Source organism: Emys orbicularis, chromosome 4 (assembly GCF_028017835.1).
Source record: "Emys orbicularis isolate rEmyOrb1 chromosome 4, rEmyOrb1.hap1, whole genome shotgun sequence".
Taxonomy (NCBI): Eukaryota; Metazoa; Chordata; order Testudines; family Emydidae; genus Emys; species Emys orbicularis.
In genome coordinates, this window is record NC_088686.1 from 152,394,679 (window position 1) to 152,416,542 (window position 21,864).

A 21,864-nucleotide genomic window follows, 5' to 3' on the forward strand; every position below is an offset into this window, starting at 1 on the left:
CCCTCTTAGCCCATTGTTTCAAACAAAACTTCAACATAGTTGCTAACAGGTTAATTTAATCACCCCTCCCATAGCATTCCCTTTTGTGATCTGGGATAGTGAAACCATTTTGTCTGGGTGTGTGTGGTTAAAACCCTATTCAGTTCAACAGACTAAGGCTAGCTCAGTGGTTTAAGCATTGGCTTGCTAAACCCAGGGTTGTGAGTTCAAGCCTTGAGAGGGCCACTTAGGGCTCTGGGGCAAAATCAATATTTGGCCCTGCTAGTAAAGGCAGTTCTATGAGATAAGTATATCTCCATATTAACTCTATTGTACTCAGACACATGTCTGAACTAGCCTTGGTTCTTTTATTGTAAGCACATTTTTAGGATTTTTCCCCTTCCCCACCACAACATACATTTCAGCTTTTTGCTATACACACACACACACACACACACACACACGAGCTAATTCTAACAAACAATTTATTTTTTTTATTTAAAAAACATACAGCTTCTTGAAAACAAAACCAAGATGCTTCATTAAAACTTTTTAGCTCACTTAAAGGCCAAAGGCCTTCTAACAAAACACAATAGTCACAAACCCCCTCCCCCCCCTTTTAAAAAAATTTACAGCTACCACGTTTTATATCGCATGTTTGTCCCCTCACCATTCTCTAACTTAATCCTTTTAGATTTCTTACAAATAGTTTTTTTTTCTTAAGCAGGGTTCTGTAACTCTTTGTGCGGACTAGACGGTCAATATAATGCTCTAAGCAGGCATCTTCCGGTTTGGTCATTTTCCTTAGAACACGGTCAGGGTCTGCACTGAATTGCACAGCATTTATCAAGGTCACCCCTTGCGCTAAATGTTCTTGGGTTAGGCACAGACATTGCATACCATAGCCTATGGCAACAACAGTGTTTAATAAGCTTTCCAAACACAGCTCAGCACACAGGCCCCGGAGCTTGCAGTTTATATCCACTGAAGTCCAAGTCACACAATCATGGTGCCTTTGGCCTGGCGCATCTATGACACAGCCCTCACAATCTTCAAAAAGCTTTTCCCTAAGGCAGTGTTTAAGGATAGCATAAACAGCAACGCATACAATAGTCCGCATGACTTTTTTACGCTCACGATGTGGCACTGGCTCAGTTAGTTCTATGCCAAGCCGCCTCCTAAACTCCTCATAGCCATCATCCTCAGAGTCCTCTTCAACAACTCGTATTGGCGTTGAGCAAAAACATGGTGGGCCCAGTTCATCTTCGCTGCTTGATGCATCGCTGTCCGGGTCCTCTAGAAAGGCATCGTCGAGCTGTTGAGAAATTTTCAGAAAAGAAAACGTGTAAGCACCCCTCACTGCTTGTTTTTTAATTTACGCAACCCCCGGTTCCTAACCCATTACCCACCCCTCCTCGACCGCCGCTTCTTAAGCATTCATTTACCTGAGCGCCGTCTTTTCCATTCGCCTTGTCCTGTTTCCTCTCAGCAGCCTTTCCACGCTTTCTATGCAAAGCCTCTTAAACTCCTCATAGCCATCATCCTCAGAGTTACCAACCCCTCCTCGACCATCGCTTCTTAAGCAATCATTTACCTGAGCGCCGTCTTTTCCGTTCGCCTTGTCCGCCGGTGACTCCCCCGAGCCGCAATCGCCTTCCACCTCTGAGGGGGTGGACAAAGAGAGACCGCCATGCTCATCGGGGTGTCTCACGAGGGTTTCGGGGCCGGGTTCCGGCGTATCCAGCAACGGCTGGGCCAAAGGGCTCCCCTCGGAACTGTCGCTGATGTAGCGCTTTCTCCGCGGACGGTCAAAGACCCTCGGGGCTAAAACAAAGTCCGAAGTTCTCACGGGGGTGGTGAAGGAGTCCATGTTTCCTCTCAGCAGCCTTTCCGCGCTTTCGAAAACACGTGTCCTTGGTAAGAGATGGCCGCCTCCTCTGTCTGGCGCTGGGATTTATGAGGTAATGGTGCTCCACTCTGATAGGCGGAGGGCCTTGGGAGGCGTTCTTAGTGGGGTCACACGACTCCCTTCCGGAGGGGTCACCCCAACCCAGAAGTCACCCTGGTTGGTCAAAATCTCCTCTCGGTGAGGTCCTGTCGGGACAAAACCCCTCCTGATTGGTAGAGGGTGGTGGGGGGAGTTCTTAGAGGGGTCACACGACCCACTTCCGGACGGGTCACCCCCGCCCCGGAAGTCCGTCTGATGGGTCAAAATCTCCTCTCGGGGCGGTCCTATCGGGACGAAACCCCTCCTGATTGGTAGAGGGTGGTGGGGGGAGTTCTTAGAGGGGTGACATGACACACCTTTCTTCCGGTCAGGTGGCACCTTGACCCCGGAAGTAATACCCCCATGGGGTGGGACTTCCGGTGACAGGTGGGAGGGACCAAGGGGTCAAGGGGCTGGGTTTAAGGGGTCAAGGGACGGGGTTAGGGTTTGATTGATGGTAGGGCCCTTATACTTCTTAGCAAGGTCCGAAGGCTTAATGGATTTGTCAGCGGACAAGAGTCCCTCAGCATGGGGTGAGGGCAGTTCTTTGCTGATGGACCCTTATGCAAACCCAGTCCCAGGTTTCAGCGAGTGGCAGGACTGCTGTATATAAAAAGACCTAACACATTTCGTTAGTACCGGACTATTGTGTCATTTATTAAATGACTGTTTATTTGAGCTAGGCCAGCAGGGCACTGTTGGTAGCTGCATTGGGTGCCCTGGTAAAAAATTTTATGAGGGCTGAATCTGGTCCTCTGATTGGGAGTGGCCTTTAAAGGGCATTTGGCCATACTGGATCTGTGAAGCCGCACATAGCTCTTTTATAATTAGTTCAGATATGCCAGATTGTGATACAAAATCCTTAAGCAAAAACCCCATAACAGCCCCCGCATGACATATTTTACCAATGCAAAACTGTTGCAAAACCTCCGTCCAAGATCCTGCATTTGCCCTTCCTCCATAAGAAAACACACCACCAAAACTAACACATAGTAATGTATCTTCCCGTAAAAAAGGCAAATGCCTGCAACACTCAAACACCTGAACAAATTAATCCAAATATTTAGAAAGAGTTCTTAAAGAGGGACTAACACATACTTACAATTATAACATTTAAACATTTGAATAAAATTAATTCAAATATCTAGAAAAAGTTTTTAAAGAGGGAAAAGTGCTGTCTGCCCAATCATCACGTCACTGGCAGTAGTGCTGGGCCACAGAGGAAAAGTTTTACTTAACTGCAGCAATCAACGGTGCACAGTCATCCGGTGATGCACGCGAGCAAATAGGGCCAGAGCACCTGAGGCGCAACCGTCCAGGGAGTGCCAAAGGTGTACAGGGTACAAGGTGTACCCAGCAACACTTCCAGATTTCTATTTGTGGCTTTTTAGTTGATATTAGCCTTTACTTGCTATTTGTTACCAAAACAGATTTAAAATTTTCCATTCTTTTGGCTTTGACTATTTTGCTGCAGCCACAACTTTGGTCTTTATTTTAAACACTTTAAATTTTGTAAAGCATTAAGTTACTTTAAGGATCAAATGCTAAATACCAAAATCAAACAACACTAGAAAACATCTTAAACTTATAAACAAAAAATTATACACACCAGGAGCGTTTCTTAACAAATTTAACTAACTTTTTTTATATAGTCAAATGATTTTACCTTAATCATTTGATTAATATCCTTTTGCCTGGATTACCTTACAGACACTCCCAAAGGAATGGCTGCAAAGAAACCAAGAATTTCTTTTTTTAACATTTATTCATAGTTTTACCGCTTATGCCATTTGTGATGGGTTGGATTACAGAAACCCCCCTTGGAAGCTGCCACCCAATGTACCAAGACTACTTCTGCTCCTGTTTTCCCTGCCAGCTCAGGACTCCAGCACCCCGTCTTGCTGAGCCAGACACTCCAGTCTGCTCTAACACAGACCCAGGGTCTGAATCACTTGTCCCAAAGCTGCAAGTTTACCTGAAAACAGCTCACAGTAGTGTGCTTGTCTCTAGCACTCAGATGCCCAAATCCCAATGGGGCCTAAACCCAAATAAATCCGTTTTACCCTGCACAAGCCCATGCAGGGCAAACTCATAAATTGTCTGCCCTCTATAACACTGATAGAGAGAGACATTTTATATTTCTAGTTTTAGATACAAGAGTGGTACAAATCAGATGACTATACTCAGTAGATTATAAGCTCTGTAATGATACCTTACAAGAGACCTTTTGCATAAAGCATATCCCAGTCACATTATATTCACTTATTACCATATTTTTTCCCTAAAACTATTCCAGTTACATTATATTGACTTATTATTAAGTTTTTATAAAATCATATAGACTGCACAACGTCACATCATTATTTAAGCAATTACTATTATGAAAGGAAAAAAGCAAGAAGCCAACCCTGCAATTACTTAATTTCCACCAGCAACTACAGAGTTAACCCCTCAACCCCCCCCTCTTAACTTCCTCAAACTGCGGTTGCCTGCCGGTTTGGGCCCAATGCTTTTTTCTTATGGGCACAGGCATTGTTTTACTATCAATTCAGCAGGGAGGGTGGGCTGTTTTTACCAACCCTCCTTGTAGAAGAGGATTAATTATTTAACAAAGCAATTACTATTATACTTAAAGAGTGGTTAAACAACACAACAACACTAAAACACTTGCTATCATGCTGGAAGAATAGTTAAACAACACTAAAATCTATATTACACAAATTAGAACACTGCAATAAGCTCTGCTCTCTCTTCCGGGGGAGAGCAATCCTTCCCTCTTGCTCCTTTTTAAACCGGGGTGTAGCCTCACCCCTTTCAACATTCACACCACTGGGGAGGATTTATAAGGAAGGTCCTCGCATGCACCCTGTCCGGCAATGAGTTACCAATTCGCCCTTTAGGGGAACGGGGTAGGATGCCCGATTGCCCCAGGTTTTGGCAAACGATTTCCAGGGGCTCCCCTTCAAACACAGCAAGGGGAGGGAGCTCACTCCATACGCGAGTCCTTGCTCCAGAGGAAGATTTGGGGAAGGGTTTTGGTCGTAGGCAAATCACACAAAAGTTTAGGAAAGCTTTGGTCACCGTACACCTCTCCCCCAGTAGAGAGCACTGGCCCGCCTTCAAGAGAACGGGATGGGATACTCTGCTACCTAGGAGTACGCGGACGGATTCCTTGGGGCCTCCCCGCTCTCCGAGCAAGGAGGTGGTCCCCGTACACCCCTCCCCCAGCAAAGAGCACCGGCCCGCCTTCAAGAGAACGGAATGGGTTGCTTCACTGCCTAGGAGTACGTGGACGGTTTCCCGGGGCCTTCTCTCTCTCCGAGTGAGAAGGGACACAATTGTCACTTAACGGGTAAGAAAAGGGTGGGGACCTACTAGAGCGGGGGTCTCCGATTCACGGTCCCTTACCCCGCCCGCAGCTGGTCCCGGAGTCACCTTGCGACCTACAATCACACCACACCTAAACCGGGATCTTTGCTATAACAGTCCTTTCCAGCCCCCAGCCTATTGCTAGTGGGAGTCCTGTCAATCCCCGGGCCGCAGGTCTCATCAGTTCACACAGCCTATTGCTAGTGTGGTCCACCAGCCTATTGCTAGTGGGAGCTACTCCGGCCCCTTCGGCTGCACCAGGACTTCCTGGATTACACCCTCACTCCTGTTAGAGTCCAGGCAGTGGATTCCGCCCCCCTTCTACTCCACTCAGGGGATTATACCCCACCTCGCTTAAGGGGTCCACCCGCGTCCTACAGGTTCGGTGGATTACGCCCCTACTCATTATGGGGTCCATTTTCCCGGGGTGCTCCTGCAGCCGGTCCCTCACCTCCCTCTGAGATCACCACTGCCCAGAGGGATATGGCCACAAAGCTAAGCAAGCAACTATATAGAAAGCTTAAAAAGGCAAAGCATAGGAGTTTGGCGTACTTCTTGTTCTTATTAAGATTAGAAACCCTCTCAGTTGTTTACCTCTAGTCCTCGGGCCACTCAGTTCTTGAGTCAGTGGTGGTTTCCTTTATATCCCAGAGAGATCACCTAGCCTATTCAGCCTCTGTTCCTGCCTGAAGAATCTCCTGTCATCCGAAACTTGTTTTTATTCTGGGCTGGCACTCTAAAAGTGTTTAACTGCCAGATGGATGTCCCAGTAATTTCACCGAGGCTGTTCCAAGGAAACCCTTGGGTCTAAGACCTCGTGTACACACCACAAAACAGACAGTCCCCTACGCCCCCCCCCAGCTTATAGCCTAAGGAAACAATGATAGAGAGAGCGCAGCATGATGCAAGAATTTAAACAAACAAGTTACAGAACGGACACACACAAAACAAACAGGCGTCAGGGAAATGAGTCTAACCTTAAAAGGTTCGGATCACAGCGCGTTCTCACCTGAACCTAGAGCCTATGGGCAGCTCCTTACCGAATCCCAAATAGAGACAAGGGTCTCTTACTTGGCGCCTGGGATCAGTGTGGGAGCGGTCCACGGTCCTCCGGTCCGGTGGGACGTCGAGTGATCCCGGACGAGCCCCCAAATTGTCGTGGAAAGAATCACCCACGCAGTGATTTTAGTTCACAGACTCAGAGCCTGAGGCCTTTATTGCAATACATACCAACGCGTTGGGGTGCAGTTTTTCAAACTGGCACCCCTAGCAACAGCTCACAGGCTGCTTTTATTCCATTAAACCACAAGCAGGGTACAAACAATACGTCATGAATTAAATCATTGGGGGCAAATCACAAGCTGAGCAAGGGTTGAGCACGAGCTTTGGGGACAAATCACAAGCTGGGCAAGGGTTGAGCATGAGCTGATCATGAGCTAGGAAGCAGGGGTTGGGGTCAATCTTCTCACCCCCCTCCCTACCCTCTGACTTAATTTCCGAGGAATGGGTGTTTGTTTGGGTAGAAGGGCGCTTGGTGGTTTCCGCAGGGGTGGTGCTCGGCCCTAGCTTGGGTACATTTCTCAAGACTTGGACTATGTCATTTTCCGGGGGATTTCAGCAAAGGCTTAAGGGGGGGGGTTTCCAGGGGAGCTTAAAGGAGAGCTATCATTGGTTAAATTGCAGATAGCTGGACTTGGAAAATATTGCAAATAGTTATAGCAGCAAGGATGATTAACTCTCTGCAAAACAATTTACAAATCACAAGCATCTTACGTTATTTCCGTAGCTTCTTACGTTATTTCCGTAGCTTGCGGTTATCATATTTCATCAGTTATGAACATATTTCATTAGTACTGCTGCAGGGGGGGGGGGTTATTCTCCCATTCCCTCCTCTGGACATGACCCTTGACCGAGTTTGGCAGAAAACTGTGCAGTTTAGTCTAGTTTAAGCTTTAGGCCTGCCCTACTCTGTGCAAAGGCCATCAGCATAACAGATCTCTGTTGGAGGGTTTATTTTGGGGCCTTCAGATTCAAAGCTCTGGCTATCAAAAAGAAAGCCCCCCCCCTCTATTTCCCCACACGTTCAAACTGATAAAACCCTAATGGGCAGATGTAGGCTGTCTTCTCCTTATCTTCTTCACCCAGAGGGATCTGGTAGTATCCACTCCGAAGATCCAACACAGAGAACCACTGGCTTCCTAGCAAACAGTCTAAGGCATCTTGGACTCGGGGCATTGTGTACTGGTCAACCACAGTACAGCGGTTTAGGGTGCGGTAGTCAATACACATCCGGATTTTCCCATTCTTTTTACGGACCACCACAATGGGTGAGGCGTATGGGCTGCGGGACTCTGTAATGATGCCATTCGCAGCCAGCTCCTGAAGATGTTGTCGCACATCTTCCATCTCGGAGAGGGCAATCCTCCTTGATCTCTCCCTGAAAGGTCGAGAGTCATGTAGTCTGATGTTGTGCTCTACTCCTTTTGCACATCCCACATCCCACTCATGCAATGAGAACACCTTGGATCTTTCACAAAGTTTCCTCCTCAGGCGATCTTTCCACTCCTCGGACAACGGTGAATCTCCAAAGTCAAACTTTGCCGGGTCTATTGTCGGAACTGGAGTCTCACACTGGGGTTTTACAATTGATTCAGGCTCGAAGAGGTCTGCTATCTTTTGTCCTTGCTTCACAACAACATCTCGACTTGTTTCATTAGCAATCAGTATAGTCACCTTTTCCTGGGCTTCAGCAGGTAGGGTTATGACTCCACTGGGGACCAGCACTCCTTCCGGGAGCTCTCCTTCAACTGGCTGCTCTACCATTGCTAATGCCCCTTTACTGCCTTTCAGCCGGGTACTCATGACAAGCACTTCCTGCTCTGTCCTTGCAGGCACTACTAAGGGGGTTGTACCCATGTACTTCAGCGCCCCAATCGGTAGCTCAGATGTCTCCTTTTTAGCACCCTCAATCTTCCTATAGGCTTCAGCACAAAGCGTATGGATCATCAGGGTATTCAGGTACTGGTCCCCAGCCCGTCGTCTGCAGTAATCCGCGAGCACCTTGAAGAGACTGGAGTTGGTCCCTATCAGCACAGACACATCAGAGGTCCCTTTAGGGTCAGGGCATATTAATGCAGCTGTGTCCACCTCTTCTCTTACCCCAGCAACCTCCTCTGGGAATTCCAGGTGCACTATGACATACCCTTGGTAGGGGTATTCATCCATGCTGAGGCCACACAGACCAACGCCAGTCAGTGGCTGTATAGGCAGGTGCCTAAGCATCTGTTGGTAGAATGACTGAAATATAATAGTCACTTGAGATCCAGTGTCAAGCACGGCTTTACACTCCGCCCCTTCAATCTTCACCATGACCTCTGCTCGAGGCCCTATCAGTCCTGCGGGGATCCCAGCTGGACGGTCGCTTCTGGGGGAATCTTCAAATCCTGCAGGCCTGGGTGGTCCCCGTCCCCGGACTCTCTGGCAGCTACCGGATCTCTCCCAACTGATCCTCAGCTTTCCATACACTAAGGAGGGGTTTTCTTCATTATGGCACTTGCCAGCACTGTGTCCATCCTGACCACATCGGTAGCAGAAGAATTGTCCTTTCCCCCTTCGCCCAGGTGGGATGGTGGCTCTAAATGCTGACTTCTCCATCGCCACAGTCAGAGGCGCCTTATTCCTGGAAGTCTTAGCTTGGTCAATGGTGCTTTGCAGTTCAGCTATCCGTTCTCTCAGGGCCTGCATTTGTTGGGCAAGTTCCTCTGTGGTGCTCACCATCAGTACACTGGCCGTTTGCAGTGGTGTTGTGCCGGCTGGCTCCAATGTTTGGGCTTCCCAAAACTCGCTGGCAGCCTGCCTTTCTTCCTCTTCTCTGACCTCCTTTATCAGCTGGGAATAACTTGGGGGATGTTCCCGTCGTTCTCTTAGCCGGAGATGGAGTAGAATCGGGTTCTGATACTGAGCTCCTCTTACAATTTGAGCCAGTCTGGTCTGATCCATCTGTTCAGCAGTCACTGCTCCCCTCATGACAGCTCTCTGAAGCAGTCTCTCCAGCCTCTGTATATAGGCTGAAATCTTCTCGCCAATTTGCTGTCGGGAATTAAGGAACTTACAGTAACTGTCTTCAGGGCCCTCTACGCTCCCAAAGGTATGATCAAGGGCCTCTAGGCAGTCCTTCACACTGACCCCAGGGTCAATGAGCTGCAGGGTGTGAATCACATCTAATGCTGGGCCACTAAGGCTCTCTATTAGACATCTTCGCTTTTCTGCATCGGGTACTGCCCACTCCCGCAGCATTTCAGTGGTATGCTCCAACCAGGGTTCAAACTCCTCTGCCCCAGCAAATAATCTTAACTCACGACAAGAGTTTAACATAGCCTGGGACAGCACAACCTTTTCCAATATTTGCCCCAGTGCTTTTGCCCAATCATTGGCTGAGGCTGCGGCCCCTGAGCTAGAGGCTGCAGGGCTGGGGCCCAACAAACCTGACATATTAGCCATTATACAAACAGTCATTTCCTCAAAATATAACCACAATTGTTTCCCAATGCAGTGGAACACTCAACAGGTGCTTGCGAGGGGTACTGACCCAGGGAATCCCGGACGAGCCCCCAAAAGTAACCACACCAGCCAAAGTAACCACTTTCAGTTGCTGTTGTTCCATGCCAGGCGAGTGGGTGTGCCTATGCAAACAAGATCAGCCCCTGGAGTTCTTTTCCACACTCGCCATAATTCACCACCAGATGTCAGGGTAGAGCTCATCCTGACTCTGCTTACACAGATATATGTTGGGGAAATAATACAGCGGGGCACAGACTATCCAATAAGTTCTTGGACTGCATTGCAGACAACTTTTTATTTCAGAAGGTTGAAAAAGTTACTAGGGGGGAAGCTGTTCTAGACTTGATTTTAACAATAGGGAGGAACTCGTTGAGAATTTGAAAGTAGAAGGTAGCTTGGGTGAAAGTGATCATGAAATCATAGAGTTTGCAATTCTAAGGAAGGGTAGAAGGGAGTACAGCAAAATAGAGACAATGGATTTCAGGAAGGCGGATTTTGGTCAGCTCAGAGAGCTGATAGGTAAGGTCCCATGGGAATCAAGACTGAGGGGGAAAACAACTGAGGAGAGTTGGCAGTTTTTCAAAGGGACACTATTAAGGACCCAAAAGCAAGCTATTCCGCTGGGTAGGAAAGATAGAAAATGTGGCAAAAGACCACCTTGGCTTAACCACGAGATTTTGCATGATCTAAAAAATAAAAAGGAGTCATATAAAAAATGGAAACTAGGACAGATTACAAAGGATTAATATAGACAAACAACACAGGAATGCAGGGGCAAGATTAGAAAGGCAAAGGCACAAAATGAGCTCAAACTAGCTACAGGAATAAAGGAAAACAAGAAGACTTTTTATCAATACATTAGAAGCAAGAGGAAGACCAAGGACAGGGTAGGCCCACTGCTCACTGAGGAGGGAGAAACAGTAACAGGAAACTTGGAAATGGCAGAGATGTTTAATGACTTCTTTGTTTCGGTCTTCATGGAGAAGTCTGAAGGAATGCCTAACATAGTGAATGCTAATGGGAAGGGGGTAGGTTTAGAAGATAAAATAAAAAAAGAACAAGTTAAAAATCACTTAGAAAAGTTAGATGCCTGCAAGTCAGCAGGGCCTGATGAAATGCATCCTAGAATACTCAAGGAGCTAATAGAAGAGGTATCTGAGCTTCTAGCTATTATCTTTGGAAAATCATGGGAGACAGGAGAGATTCCAGAAGACTGGAAAAGGGCAAATATAGTGCCCATCTATAAAAAGGGAAATAAAAACAACCCAGGAAACTACAGACCAGTTAGTTTAACTTCTGTGCCAGGGAAGATAATGGAGCAAGTAATTAAGGAAATCATCTGCAAACACTTGGAAGGTGGTCAGGTGATAGGGAATAACCAGCATGGATTTGTAAAGAACAAATCATGTCAAACCAATCTGATCGCTTTCTTTGATAGGATAACGAGTCTTGTGGATAAGGGAGAAGCGGTGGATGTGGTATACCTAGACTTTAGTAAGGCATTTGATATGGTCTCGCATGATATTCTTATCAATAAACTAGGCAAATACAACTTAGATGGGGCTACTATGAGGTGGGTGCATAAGTGGTTGGAAAACTGTTCCCAGAGAGTAATTATCAGTGGTTCACAGTCATGCTGGAAGGGCATAACAAGTGGGGTGCCGCAGGGATCTGTTCTGGGTCCGGTTCTGTTCAGTATCGTCAATGATTTAGATAATGGTATAGAGTGCAAATATTTAGATAAGAATGTGCGAGTTTCTAGTCCAAGTTTAATGTTAAATGCTTGTTTCAGTGTTGTTTGCGCTCCCAATCTCCATTTTGAATTTCACGTGGTGCCAGCAACCTGCCATTACTGGCTACATGCGGCTGCCTGCGGCTTGCAATACATTTTGCTTTGGGTAATAAATTGGAAATCCCTCCCATTCCTAGATTAATAACAGATGTGCCGCCAGAAACTGACCAGGCTCAGGGGCGACCTCTGCCTCTTGTGTTTCTGATGCTGGTTCCGCGGTGGGCAGCCCCTCTGCGGGGGGTCCTCAGAAAGCCCCTCCGAGTAGGGAACCAGGATGTGCCACCTCAACCAGCGCTTGAGGGGCACATTATAGGTAACGTTATAAGATTCTGCTGTATGATGTTTGTGATGTTATCTGATTAAAATATAACCATATAGATCATTGTTGCAACCACTGTTATATATTTGCAAAAAATCTTGTACAAAATGTGGCATGTAAGATGTCTATGAAAAGGTTATGATTTGCTTAATATGATTATGCTATCTGTATGCACGTATCATTTTTGTATTTGAAGTTATGAGTATTGGCTCTATACCTGGATTTCAACTGTTTGCTCCTGGGGTAACACCCACAAGGTATTTAGTCTGCACATCTTGGAGGGACTATTCAAATTAAGGTTTCAGAGTAGCAGCCCTGTTAGTCTGTATCCACAAAAAGAACAGGAGTCCTTGTGGCATCTTAGAAGCTAACAAATTTATTTCAGCATAAGCTTTCGTGGGCTACAGCCCGCTTCATCAGATGCATAGAATGGAACATATAGTAAGAAGATATATATACATACAGAGAACATGAAAAAGTGGAAGTAGCCATACCAACTGTAAGAGGCTAATTAATTAAGATGAGCTATTATCAGCAGGAGAAAAAAAACCTTTTGTAGTGATAAACAAGACGGTCCTTTTTAGACAGTTGACAAGACGGTGTGAGGATACTTAGCATGGGGAAATAGATTCAATATGTGTAATGACCCATATTAAGTGGCTCATCAAGAAACACTTAACCGACAGTTGACCATGGGAGACCATGTAAACTGAATGGACTGTCCTGCAGATGTGCTGTCTGGGGTATAGGTAATGATTTCCTGCTGTGCCTAATCAACATTCTGCCTGGACATGTGACTTGCCCATATCATTCCATACCCCATCTTTTACCTGTAATTTTCTACTAGCTGTGCAGAGGGCTTTGTTTGAAACAATGTTCCACATGGCAGAAGCTATAAAAGGCCCTGGAAACACCTCCATTTTGCCTCTTTCAAGTTTGCAGATGACACTAAACTGGGAGGAATGGTAGATACGCTGGAAGGTAGGGATAGGTTACAGAGGGACCTACACAAATTAGAGGATTGGGCCAAAAGAAATCTAATGAGGTTCAACAAGGACAAGTACAGAGTCCTGCACTTTGGATGGAAGAATCCCATACACTGCTACAGACTAGGGACCGAGTGGCTAGGCAGCAGTTCTGCAGAAAAGGACCTAGGGGCTACAGTGGATGGGAAGCTGGATATGAGTCAACAGTGTGCCCTTGTTGCCAAGAAGGCTAACGGCATTTTGGGCTGTATAAGTAGGAGCATGGCCAGCATATTGAGGGATCTGATCGTTGCTGTAGGAAGCACATGAGGCAGATTTGGTAAACATAGTGTGAAGGGGCTATTCAAGTAATTGGGAGTACTTAACTAAAAATGGACTTTGAGAGACGCCAATCCTTATCTGACCTTTCCTGGGAATGTTCAAACTAACATGTAAACAATGGTGTCGGCCTGCAAAAAGCTGAATCATTCATAGACAGGTGACTTGCCCAGGTGGCTAGAGACCCCATTCTGTGGCTGTGATGTGGCACAAGAGAAAGACTATATAAGGCCCTGGAAGTCCCTCCATTTTGTCTTCAGCTGGCTCAAGAGGTAGCCTCTCCACCCCAAAGAGATGCCTGAAAGAAACTGGGAAAAAATGACAGTAACTATGGGGCTGGGAGTGATTGTTGGACCCAGATTAGGAAGGAGTCTAGTCTGTCAAAGAAGCTTATTGGAACATCTCTGAGGGTGAGATTTACCTGCATTTAGTTTCCTACTGCATTAGGCTTGGATCTCTGTGCTTTGTTTTATTTTGCTAGGTAACTTACTTCGTTCTGTCTGTTATTGCTTGGAACCACTTAAATCCTACTTTCTGTATTTAATTAAATCACTTTTTACTTATTAAGTAATCCAGAGCAAGTAATTAATTCCTGGGGAGCAAACAGCTGTGCATATCTTTCTATCAGTGTTATAGAGGGCAGACAATTTATGAGTTTACCCTGTATAAGCTTTATACAGAGTAAAACGGATTCATTTGGAGTTTGGATCCCATGGGGAACTGGGTGTCTGGGTGCTAGAGACAGGAACACTTCTTAAGCTCTTTTCAGTTAAGTCTGCAGCTTTGGGGCACGTGGTTCAGACCCTGGGTTTGTGTTGGAGCAGACTGGCATGTCTGGCTCAACAAGACAGGATTCTGGAGTCCCAAGCTGGCAGGGAAAACGGGCTCAGAGGTAGTCTCAGCACATCAGGTGGCAGTCCCAAGGGCGTCTCTGTGACTGAACCCGTCACAGTTCATCTAGGATTGCCAACCCTCCAGGAATTAAAGATTAATCTTTTATGTCATGTGATGAAACTTCCAGGAATACGTCCAACCACAACTGGCAAATCTAGGCCCAGCTCTGAAAGATTGCTCGAGTTTCTAGTCCAAGTTTAATATTAAATTCTTGTTTCAGTGTTGTTTGCGCTCCCAATCTCCATTTTGAATTCCAGGTGGTGCCAGCAACCTGCCATTACTGGCTACATGCGGCTGCCTGCAGCTTGCAATACATTCTGCTTTGGGTAATAAATTGGAAATCCCTCCCATTCCTAGATTAATAACAGATGTGCCGCCAGAAACTGACCAGGCTCAGGGGCGACCTCTGCCTCTTGTGTTTCTGATGCTGGTTCCGCGGTGGGCAGCCCCTGGGGGGGGGGGCATCAGAAAACCCCTCCGAGTAGAGACCCAGGATGTGCTGCAGCTGCTCCGGCAGCAAAGCTGCCTTGGAGACCACAGTGAGCCCGAGAATCACTTTGGCCGCCTCATCCAGCGCTTGCTGTCTCCCCACTGGCCCTGTGCTTGGTTCAGGGGTGAGAAGGTCGCTGTCCAGGCTGGCGCGGCTGTTGTGAAGCGCTGGGGGTGCAGCACAGCCAGTAGTGTAGCTAGTGGGGTGCAGGGGAAGCAGCCGCTTCCCCTCAGCACATTTCCCAAAAGCGGCGCCTGCTGGGCCGACGCTGGGGACAGCACGGCCGGAGGAGCCATGGGGGGGGGGCGGCAGGCGCGGCCGGAGGAGCGAGGGGGATGGCTCCTCGGCCATCGCGCCCCACACGGCCCCAACATCGCCGCAGGCGCAGCCACCTCCTGCGGCAGCTCAGGGCTCGGCAGCCAAGCGCTCCCCGCTCCGAGCCGGAGCCGGGATCCCCCCGCGGCGTGGGGCCGGGATCGGCCGGGGACAGGCGGCGGTGCAGGACAGCCGGGCCGGCGCTGGGGGCAGCACGGCTGGAGGAGCCATGGGGCGGGGGGCGGCAGGCGCGGCCGGAGGAGCGAGGGGGCCGGCTCGGCCATCGCGCCCCACGCGGCCCCAACATCGCCGCAGGTGCAGCCACCTCTTGCGGCGGCTCAGGGCTCGGCAGCCAAGCGCTGCCCGCCCCAAGCCGGAGCCGGAGCCGGAGCCGGGATCCGCCCGCAGCGCGGGGCCGGGATCGGCCGGGGACAGGCGGCGGCGCAGGACAGAAGGTGAGCGGCGGGGGTCTGGTGCCTTGCACTAGGGAGACCCTTCCGGTCTCCACACCCCCGGGAAGCCCGCAGGAGTCCTGAGCCGAGCCCCGGGGTTAATCTGGGGGGGAAATGGGAGGAGCCAAGGGGGAGCATGGCCAGAGGTGGAGCCAAGGGGGGGGTTGCCTTTTTTATGTTTGCTCCCCCTACACTTAGACCCTGGCTACTCCACTGAGCACAGCACCCAGCACCTGGTCAAACTCCTCGTAAAAAGGGGCAAGCTCCGAGCGGGGTGGTTCCCATCCCTGGCTTTCTGGCATCTGCTCCCTGCGATGATCACCGGTCTCCACTTGGCCCAGACAGTAAACAAAGTGCTGCCTCCAGGGATGTTCAGGATTTTCAATATTGATTGAGTTAGCTCTGAGACCCACCTCGCCTCAAGTGACATGTCTCCCTTCAACAGTTGTTCAACCCAGTATTCTACATAGCTTGTAAACTGTTTCCCGTACAAACATCTTGCAATAACCATAATGGTCAGCGAGCTTGAAATCTAGTTCTTAGCTCTTGGCAGACCATTGTGACACACTGTACCCCAATGTTCACCACTTTTACAAGACTATGATAAATTTTGTAAAAAGTATGCGTTGTGAGGTATCATAGGAAAACTCATAATTTGCTGATAATTATTGTCACGGTAAAATATGTGTGGCAACATTGTAGGTAAAGTTATAAGATTCTGCTGTATGATGTTTGTGATGTTATCTGATTAAAATATGACCATATAGATCATTGTTGCAACCACTGTTACATATTTGCAACAAATCTTGTACAAAATGTGGCATGTAAGATGTCTATGAAAAGGTTATGATTTGCTGAATATGATTATGCTATCTGTATGCATGTATCATTTTGTATTTGAAGTTATGAGTATTGGCTCTATACCTGGATTTCAACTGTTTCCTCCTGGGGTAACACCCACAAGGTATTTAGCCTGCACATCCTGGAGGGACTATTCAAATTAAGGTTTCAGAGTAGCAGCCGTGTTAGTCTGTATCCGCAAAAAGAACAGGAGTCCTTGTGGCACCTTAGAGACTAACAAATTTATTTGAGCATAAGCTTTCGTGGGCTACAGTCCACGTCATCAGATACATAGAATGGAACATATAGTAAGAAAATATATATATAAATACAGAGAACATGAAAAAGTGGAAGTAGCCATACCAACTGTAAGAGGCTAATTAATTAAGATGAGCTATTATCAGCAGGAGAAAAAAAAACGTTTGTAATGATTATCAAGATGGCCCATTTTAGACAGTTGACAAGACGGTGTGAGGATACTTAACATGGGGAAATAGATTCAATATGTGTAATGACCCATATTAAGTGGCTCATCAAGAAACACTTAACTGACAATGGACCATGGGAGACCATGTACACTGAATGGACTGTCCTGCAAAGGTGCTGTCTGGGGTATAGGTAATGATTTCCTGCTGTGACTAAGCAAAATTATGCCTGGACACGTGACTTGCCCATGTGATCCCAAACCCCATATTTTACCTGTAATTTTCTACTAGCTGTGCTGAGGGCTTTGTTTGAAACAATGGGTTTCCCTCCACATGGCAGAAGCTATAAAAGGCCCTGGAAACACCTCCATTTTGCCTCTTTCCAGCTCAAACCTCTGGACTAAGGACTTGTACTAATGGAACATTCTAACCAAGGGACTGAGGTCCTTCCAATGATTTGGAAGTAACCAGAGACTTATCAAGCCAGCAGTTTATTCCATCACTGCTACAAGCCTGAACCAAGAACTTTGCAGTTATTGTACTTATTTGATTCCTTGAACCAATTTTAACTCTCACCTTTTTCTTTCTTTCTTTGAATATACCTTTAGATTTCAGATACTAAAGGACTGGCAACACTGTGATTTTTGAGTAAGATCTGAGTTGTATATTGACCTGGGCATGGTCCTTTGGATCAGAAGAACCTGTTATTAGATTAAATTGGCTTTAAAGAACCACTCATCTATAAGTCTAGTGTTTTTGGTGGCGATACAAGGATTGGAATGCTTAAGGAAACTGCTGTTCTGACTGCTTGTTAGCCACTGTGTTGAAATAGCAATTTACTTTTGTTGCTGGTTTGGTATATCTCATGAGAGAATAGCCACCAGCTTTGGGGCATATCAGCTCTATTTTTCAGCAGTTGGTCCTGAATTTGGTATTCTCAGTTGTGACCCACGAAGGCTCAGTTACCATGTTGCTAAGGCATATTTCAAATCTGGGGAAGCAGCCCAAATCAGTTCCTCAGAGCAAACAGGGAAATTGACATGTCAGTCAGGTGTCAACAGAATCAACTGGACTATATCACTTAGTTAAGCGGCCATTCTTTGACAGGAAGAAGGATGTGAGCGAGAAATTTACATCTTGGCAAACAGACTCGCTGTTGCCTGAACCCCAGCTAGAGGTGATTCTCAAAGAGGAGCTAAAGGTGTAAAAATGAGGAACAGATGCCCCAAATCACCTCTCTCTCTCTCCTCATCTCTACTCACGGCATCAATAAGGTTTGAAAGACAAAGGAAGCATCACTGAACTGGGGGAGTCGTCCTGGCTGAAAGAATCCAGCCAGACAGTCGTGAATACACGGCGAGAGAAATCCATTTGCTTTAAGTTCACTTAGCTTGTAAAGTTAGGTATTAGTTTGCATTTTATCTTTTATTTCTTTGTAACCGATTCTGACTTTTATGCCTCATTACTTGTAATCACTTAAAATCTCTCTCTCTCTCTGTGTAGTTAATAAACTTGTTTTGTTGTTTTATCTAAGCCAGTGTGTTTGGATTGAAGTGTTTGGGACCCTCCACTTGAGATAACAAGATTTGTGCATGTCATTTTCTAGTAATGAAATGATGGACTTTCTATGAGCTTGTATTGTCCAGAAGGAGAGAGCTGGGCAATACAAAACGCATATTTCTGGAGACAAGTCTAGGACTGGGAATTTGCTACTGTCACTCTGCAATATAATTCAGGAGTGGCTGGCTAGAAGCACTCATATATTCAGCTGGGAGTGATTTTGCATGCGAGAAGCCGTGTGTGAACAGGCCAGGAGTGGCTGCTCTCACAATGAAGCAATGTAAAAGGCTCCCCAAATTGGAGAGCTGAGGGGACACAGCTGTCCATCGGTCCAGATTGTACCCTGAGGAATGTACCAATCACACACGACCCCATCAGTGTAATAGTGAGAAAATGGTTGTTGGACATGTAACGTACCTGCCTGGGCGTGTTTGGGCACATCTGTGTCCTGTCGCCTCCTGACATTGACGCCCTAGGCCTAGCCACTGGCTATTCCGAATGCATCTGCTCTGGGCCCTCTTGCCTGGATAGCGCGTCTGCCCCCATGACATGTTGAGTCTCCATCTCATGCCTTTGGAGGGCTGTACTCCAGCGTACCAACCAAGAGTTGGTGCCTTTGGTTCTGTGTATCCACGCTAAAGGGGGGCAGTCAGTCAGTACCCAGCGCCTCCGGTTGAACAGGTAGGATCTTAGCTGTCGGACAACCCACAGTTGCCGAGCGTTCATGTTCTATAACGACGTCATTCCATTCACTTGGAGTCCATTTTCTGCTCAGAAAGGGATGGGATGCTGCTCGGTGCCCTCCCCTGCTGGCATCATCAGCGCTCCCAAGCCTGTGTTGGATGTGTCAGTGCACAATTCACTGGCCAGAGTCCGGCTTCGCCTTTCCTGACAGAATTTGTTTTACATCTTCAATGCCCCATCCTGCACTTTGACACCTTTACACTTAGACCTGCACCTTTGAGGCTCTTCAGCACCATTCCCAGGTGATCCTTATGCTCTGGCAAGGAATTGCTGAAGACTGCAATATCCTCAATGTAGACACGAGCAAAGTCCTGTCACCCAGCCACTTGATTCGCAAGCCTTTGAAAGGTGGATCCTGCACTCATTAACCCAAATGGTAACACTTTAAGCTCAGAAAGTCCCAAATTGGTTAGGAAGGCAGATTTTTTTCTGTTTATCACTATCCTAAGGCGATGTGCCCGTATCTCTTTGCTAAATCCAGGCTGTTCGGGTCTCTGTCAGAGCCCCACCTCCTCCTGCACTGTGATTCAAGGTCTCTTGATTGAGATAACCCACCACATCTGTAGCCACCCTCTGGCAAGGGTATTCTTTGTTACGTACCTACAGGGTCTGGTCTATGCTCCAGCCTGTAACCAGTCCCCTGGGAGCAACCCCTTTGGCATATGTGCTGAGCCACAGGGACCCACACAGTTCCACAGGGGCAGGCCTGTGGCTTCCGCAACTCTGAAACTGGGCCTTCAGCACCAGCGACCCTGTCTCCCTGCAGCAAATCCAGCCAAAGCCAGACTCCTGCAGGAGACTTGTACTGGGCCCCTTCAGTACATGATGCTCCCAGTGAGGTTCTGCAGCGACAGCGGGCAGCCTGTGCAAAACAGGGCTGAGTCACCTGGCTGCAGGAGGTGAGCATCCTTACGTCAGTGCAGAGAGACAGGGGCTCGGCCAGCATTCAGTCCCCCCGGTGTGAGGGGTCTACCCAGCCGAGCTGCTGTCTCCATCTGTCAGTCCCAGAGCAGAGCTGCTGTGTCTCTGTGAGACACGGTCTTATCACCCCTCTTGTCTCCTCTCGGTCCGTTGTCCTCCCCTAGCAAAGCATGCTGGGTTCACACGGTCAGCCTGCATGTGCTTCCGCTTCGTCTTGATTGGTCAGTCCTTGGGGTTCCCATTGTCCTCTCGGCTCCTCCATTGATGTGGGTCAGTTTCCGCCAGTCTGGTAACGCCCATGCGCACCTCCCCAGACCGGTCCGTGACACACACAGCTCATGTCTCCTGCTCAGCCCCAGGAGCAGCATTTGAACCCTTCTGCAGCCACTGGGGAGCGGCACCAAAGTGGTAAGTACCGAGTCATGCACACAGTTCATTAAACTATTACAGTTTCCACTTGTCAGCCCCCGATACATGACCAAGGAGTGGGAGACCCGGGGCCATGGGTGCTGCAGCATTTGGCTGCTCAGGAAACTGGGATGTGGCTTTGCTTATTAGGGGCTGGGCTTGTACCACCCCTCCCAACCTTGGGCCATAGAGGAGCTGTCACCAGGCAGGGACCGGCACCATGCAGGAGCTGTCACCAGGCAGGGACGGGCACCATGCAGGATTCTGCTGCCTCTCTGAACTGTACAAACAAGGTTGCTAGAGGGCTTCTTTTTTTACTCACTTACTTCCCTGGTTCTTCTCGCATGAACAGAGAGCAATAATACCCGAAGTTTGAAGGTGCAAACAATTCAATGTTTATTGGGGTGAACTTTTAGCTAGAAATGATTTTAATTTTTTTTTCAGTGTCCCCCTTCCCAGCTCTGACACCACAAAGCCTTGCCTGTGGCCCTGTTCCCATTCCCTATTCCCATTCCCTCCCTTAGCAAAAAATTATTCCAATTCCCCCCCATTCTCTGTTTCTATCCCCCCCTTACTTCCTGATTGACTGCAGAATATAAAAACTTGAGTTCTGCTTAGCCATACCGTAACCAATTATTTTAATGAAATTTAACTGACCAATTTTAACATATTGTAACATGATTATTTAACCAATGTGACAAAGTTCCTCCTCTATCTTGGTGGGTCCTGCGCTTATTGGCAGATTTTCTTGCCTCAGAGATTCACCATGTGGGTTGGGGAACAGCCCAGAGACCTTCCCCTCTGGAAGAACCCACAGTCCAGGTCAATTGGGAGGTTTCGGGGGGAACCCGGGCCCACCCTCTACTCCGGGTTCCAGCCCAGGGCCCTGTGGACTGAAGCTGTCTAAAGTGCCTCCTGTAACAGCTGCATGACAGCTACAACTCCCTGGGCTACTTCCTCATGGCCTCCTCCAAACACCTTCCTTATTCTCACCACAGGACCTTCCTCCTGGTGTCTGATAACGCTTGTGCTCCTCAGTCCTCCAGCAGCACACCCTCTCACTCTCAGCTCCTTGCGCCTCTTGCTCCCAGCTCCTCACACTCGCACCACAAACTGAAGTGAGCTCCTTTTAAAACCCAGGTGCCCTGATTAGCCTGCCTTAATTGATTCTAGAAGCTTCTTCTTAATTGGCTCCAGGTGTCCTAATTAGCCTGCCTGCCTTAACTGGTTCTAGCAGGTTCCTGATTACTCTAGTGCAGCCCCTTCTCTGGTCACTCAGGGAACAGAAAACTACTCATCCAGTGACCAGTATATTTTCCCTCTACCAGACTCCTGTACCCCACTGGTCTGGGTCTGTCACACCAGTTATATCCCACCACCTTAATTGGTTTACACCCAACAAAATTAATTATACAGAAGACAGAAACAATCACAGAACCAAACAGCGATTACACAGACAAATAATAGGGAAGTGATAGAACAACACAGAAATGAGGATTTCACAC

General features: G+C 47.7%; 1 protein-coding gene across 1 annotated transcript in view; it reads right to left on the reverse strand.

Annotated features, from left to right (window-relative positions):
• LOC135878751 (glycine N-acyltransferase-like protein 3) overlaps window positions 1–18,855 on the reverse strand; it is a 41,598-nt gene extending 22,743 nt beyond the window's left edge. Inside the window, exon 1 of the mRNA XM_065404493.1 lies at window positions 18,704–18,855. Within this exon, the coding sequence (XP_065260565.1) occupies window positions 18,704–18,855 (152 nt within the window). The remainder of the gene's footprint in view (window positions 1–18,703) is intronic.
• Between the last annotated feature and the right edge of the window lie 3,009 nt (window positions 18,856–21,864).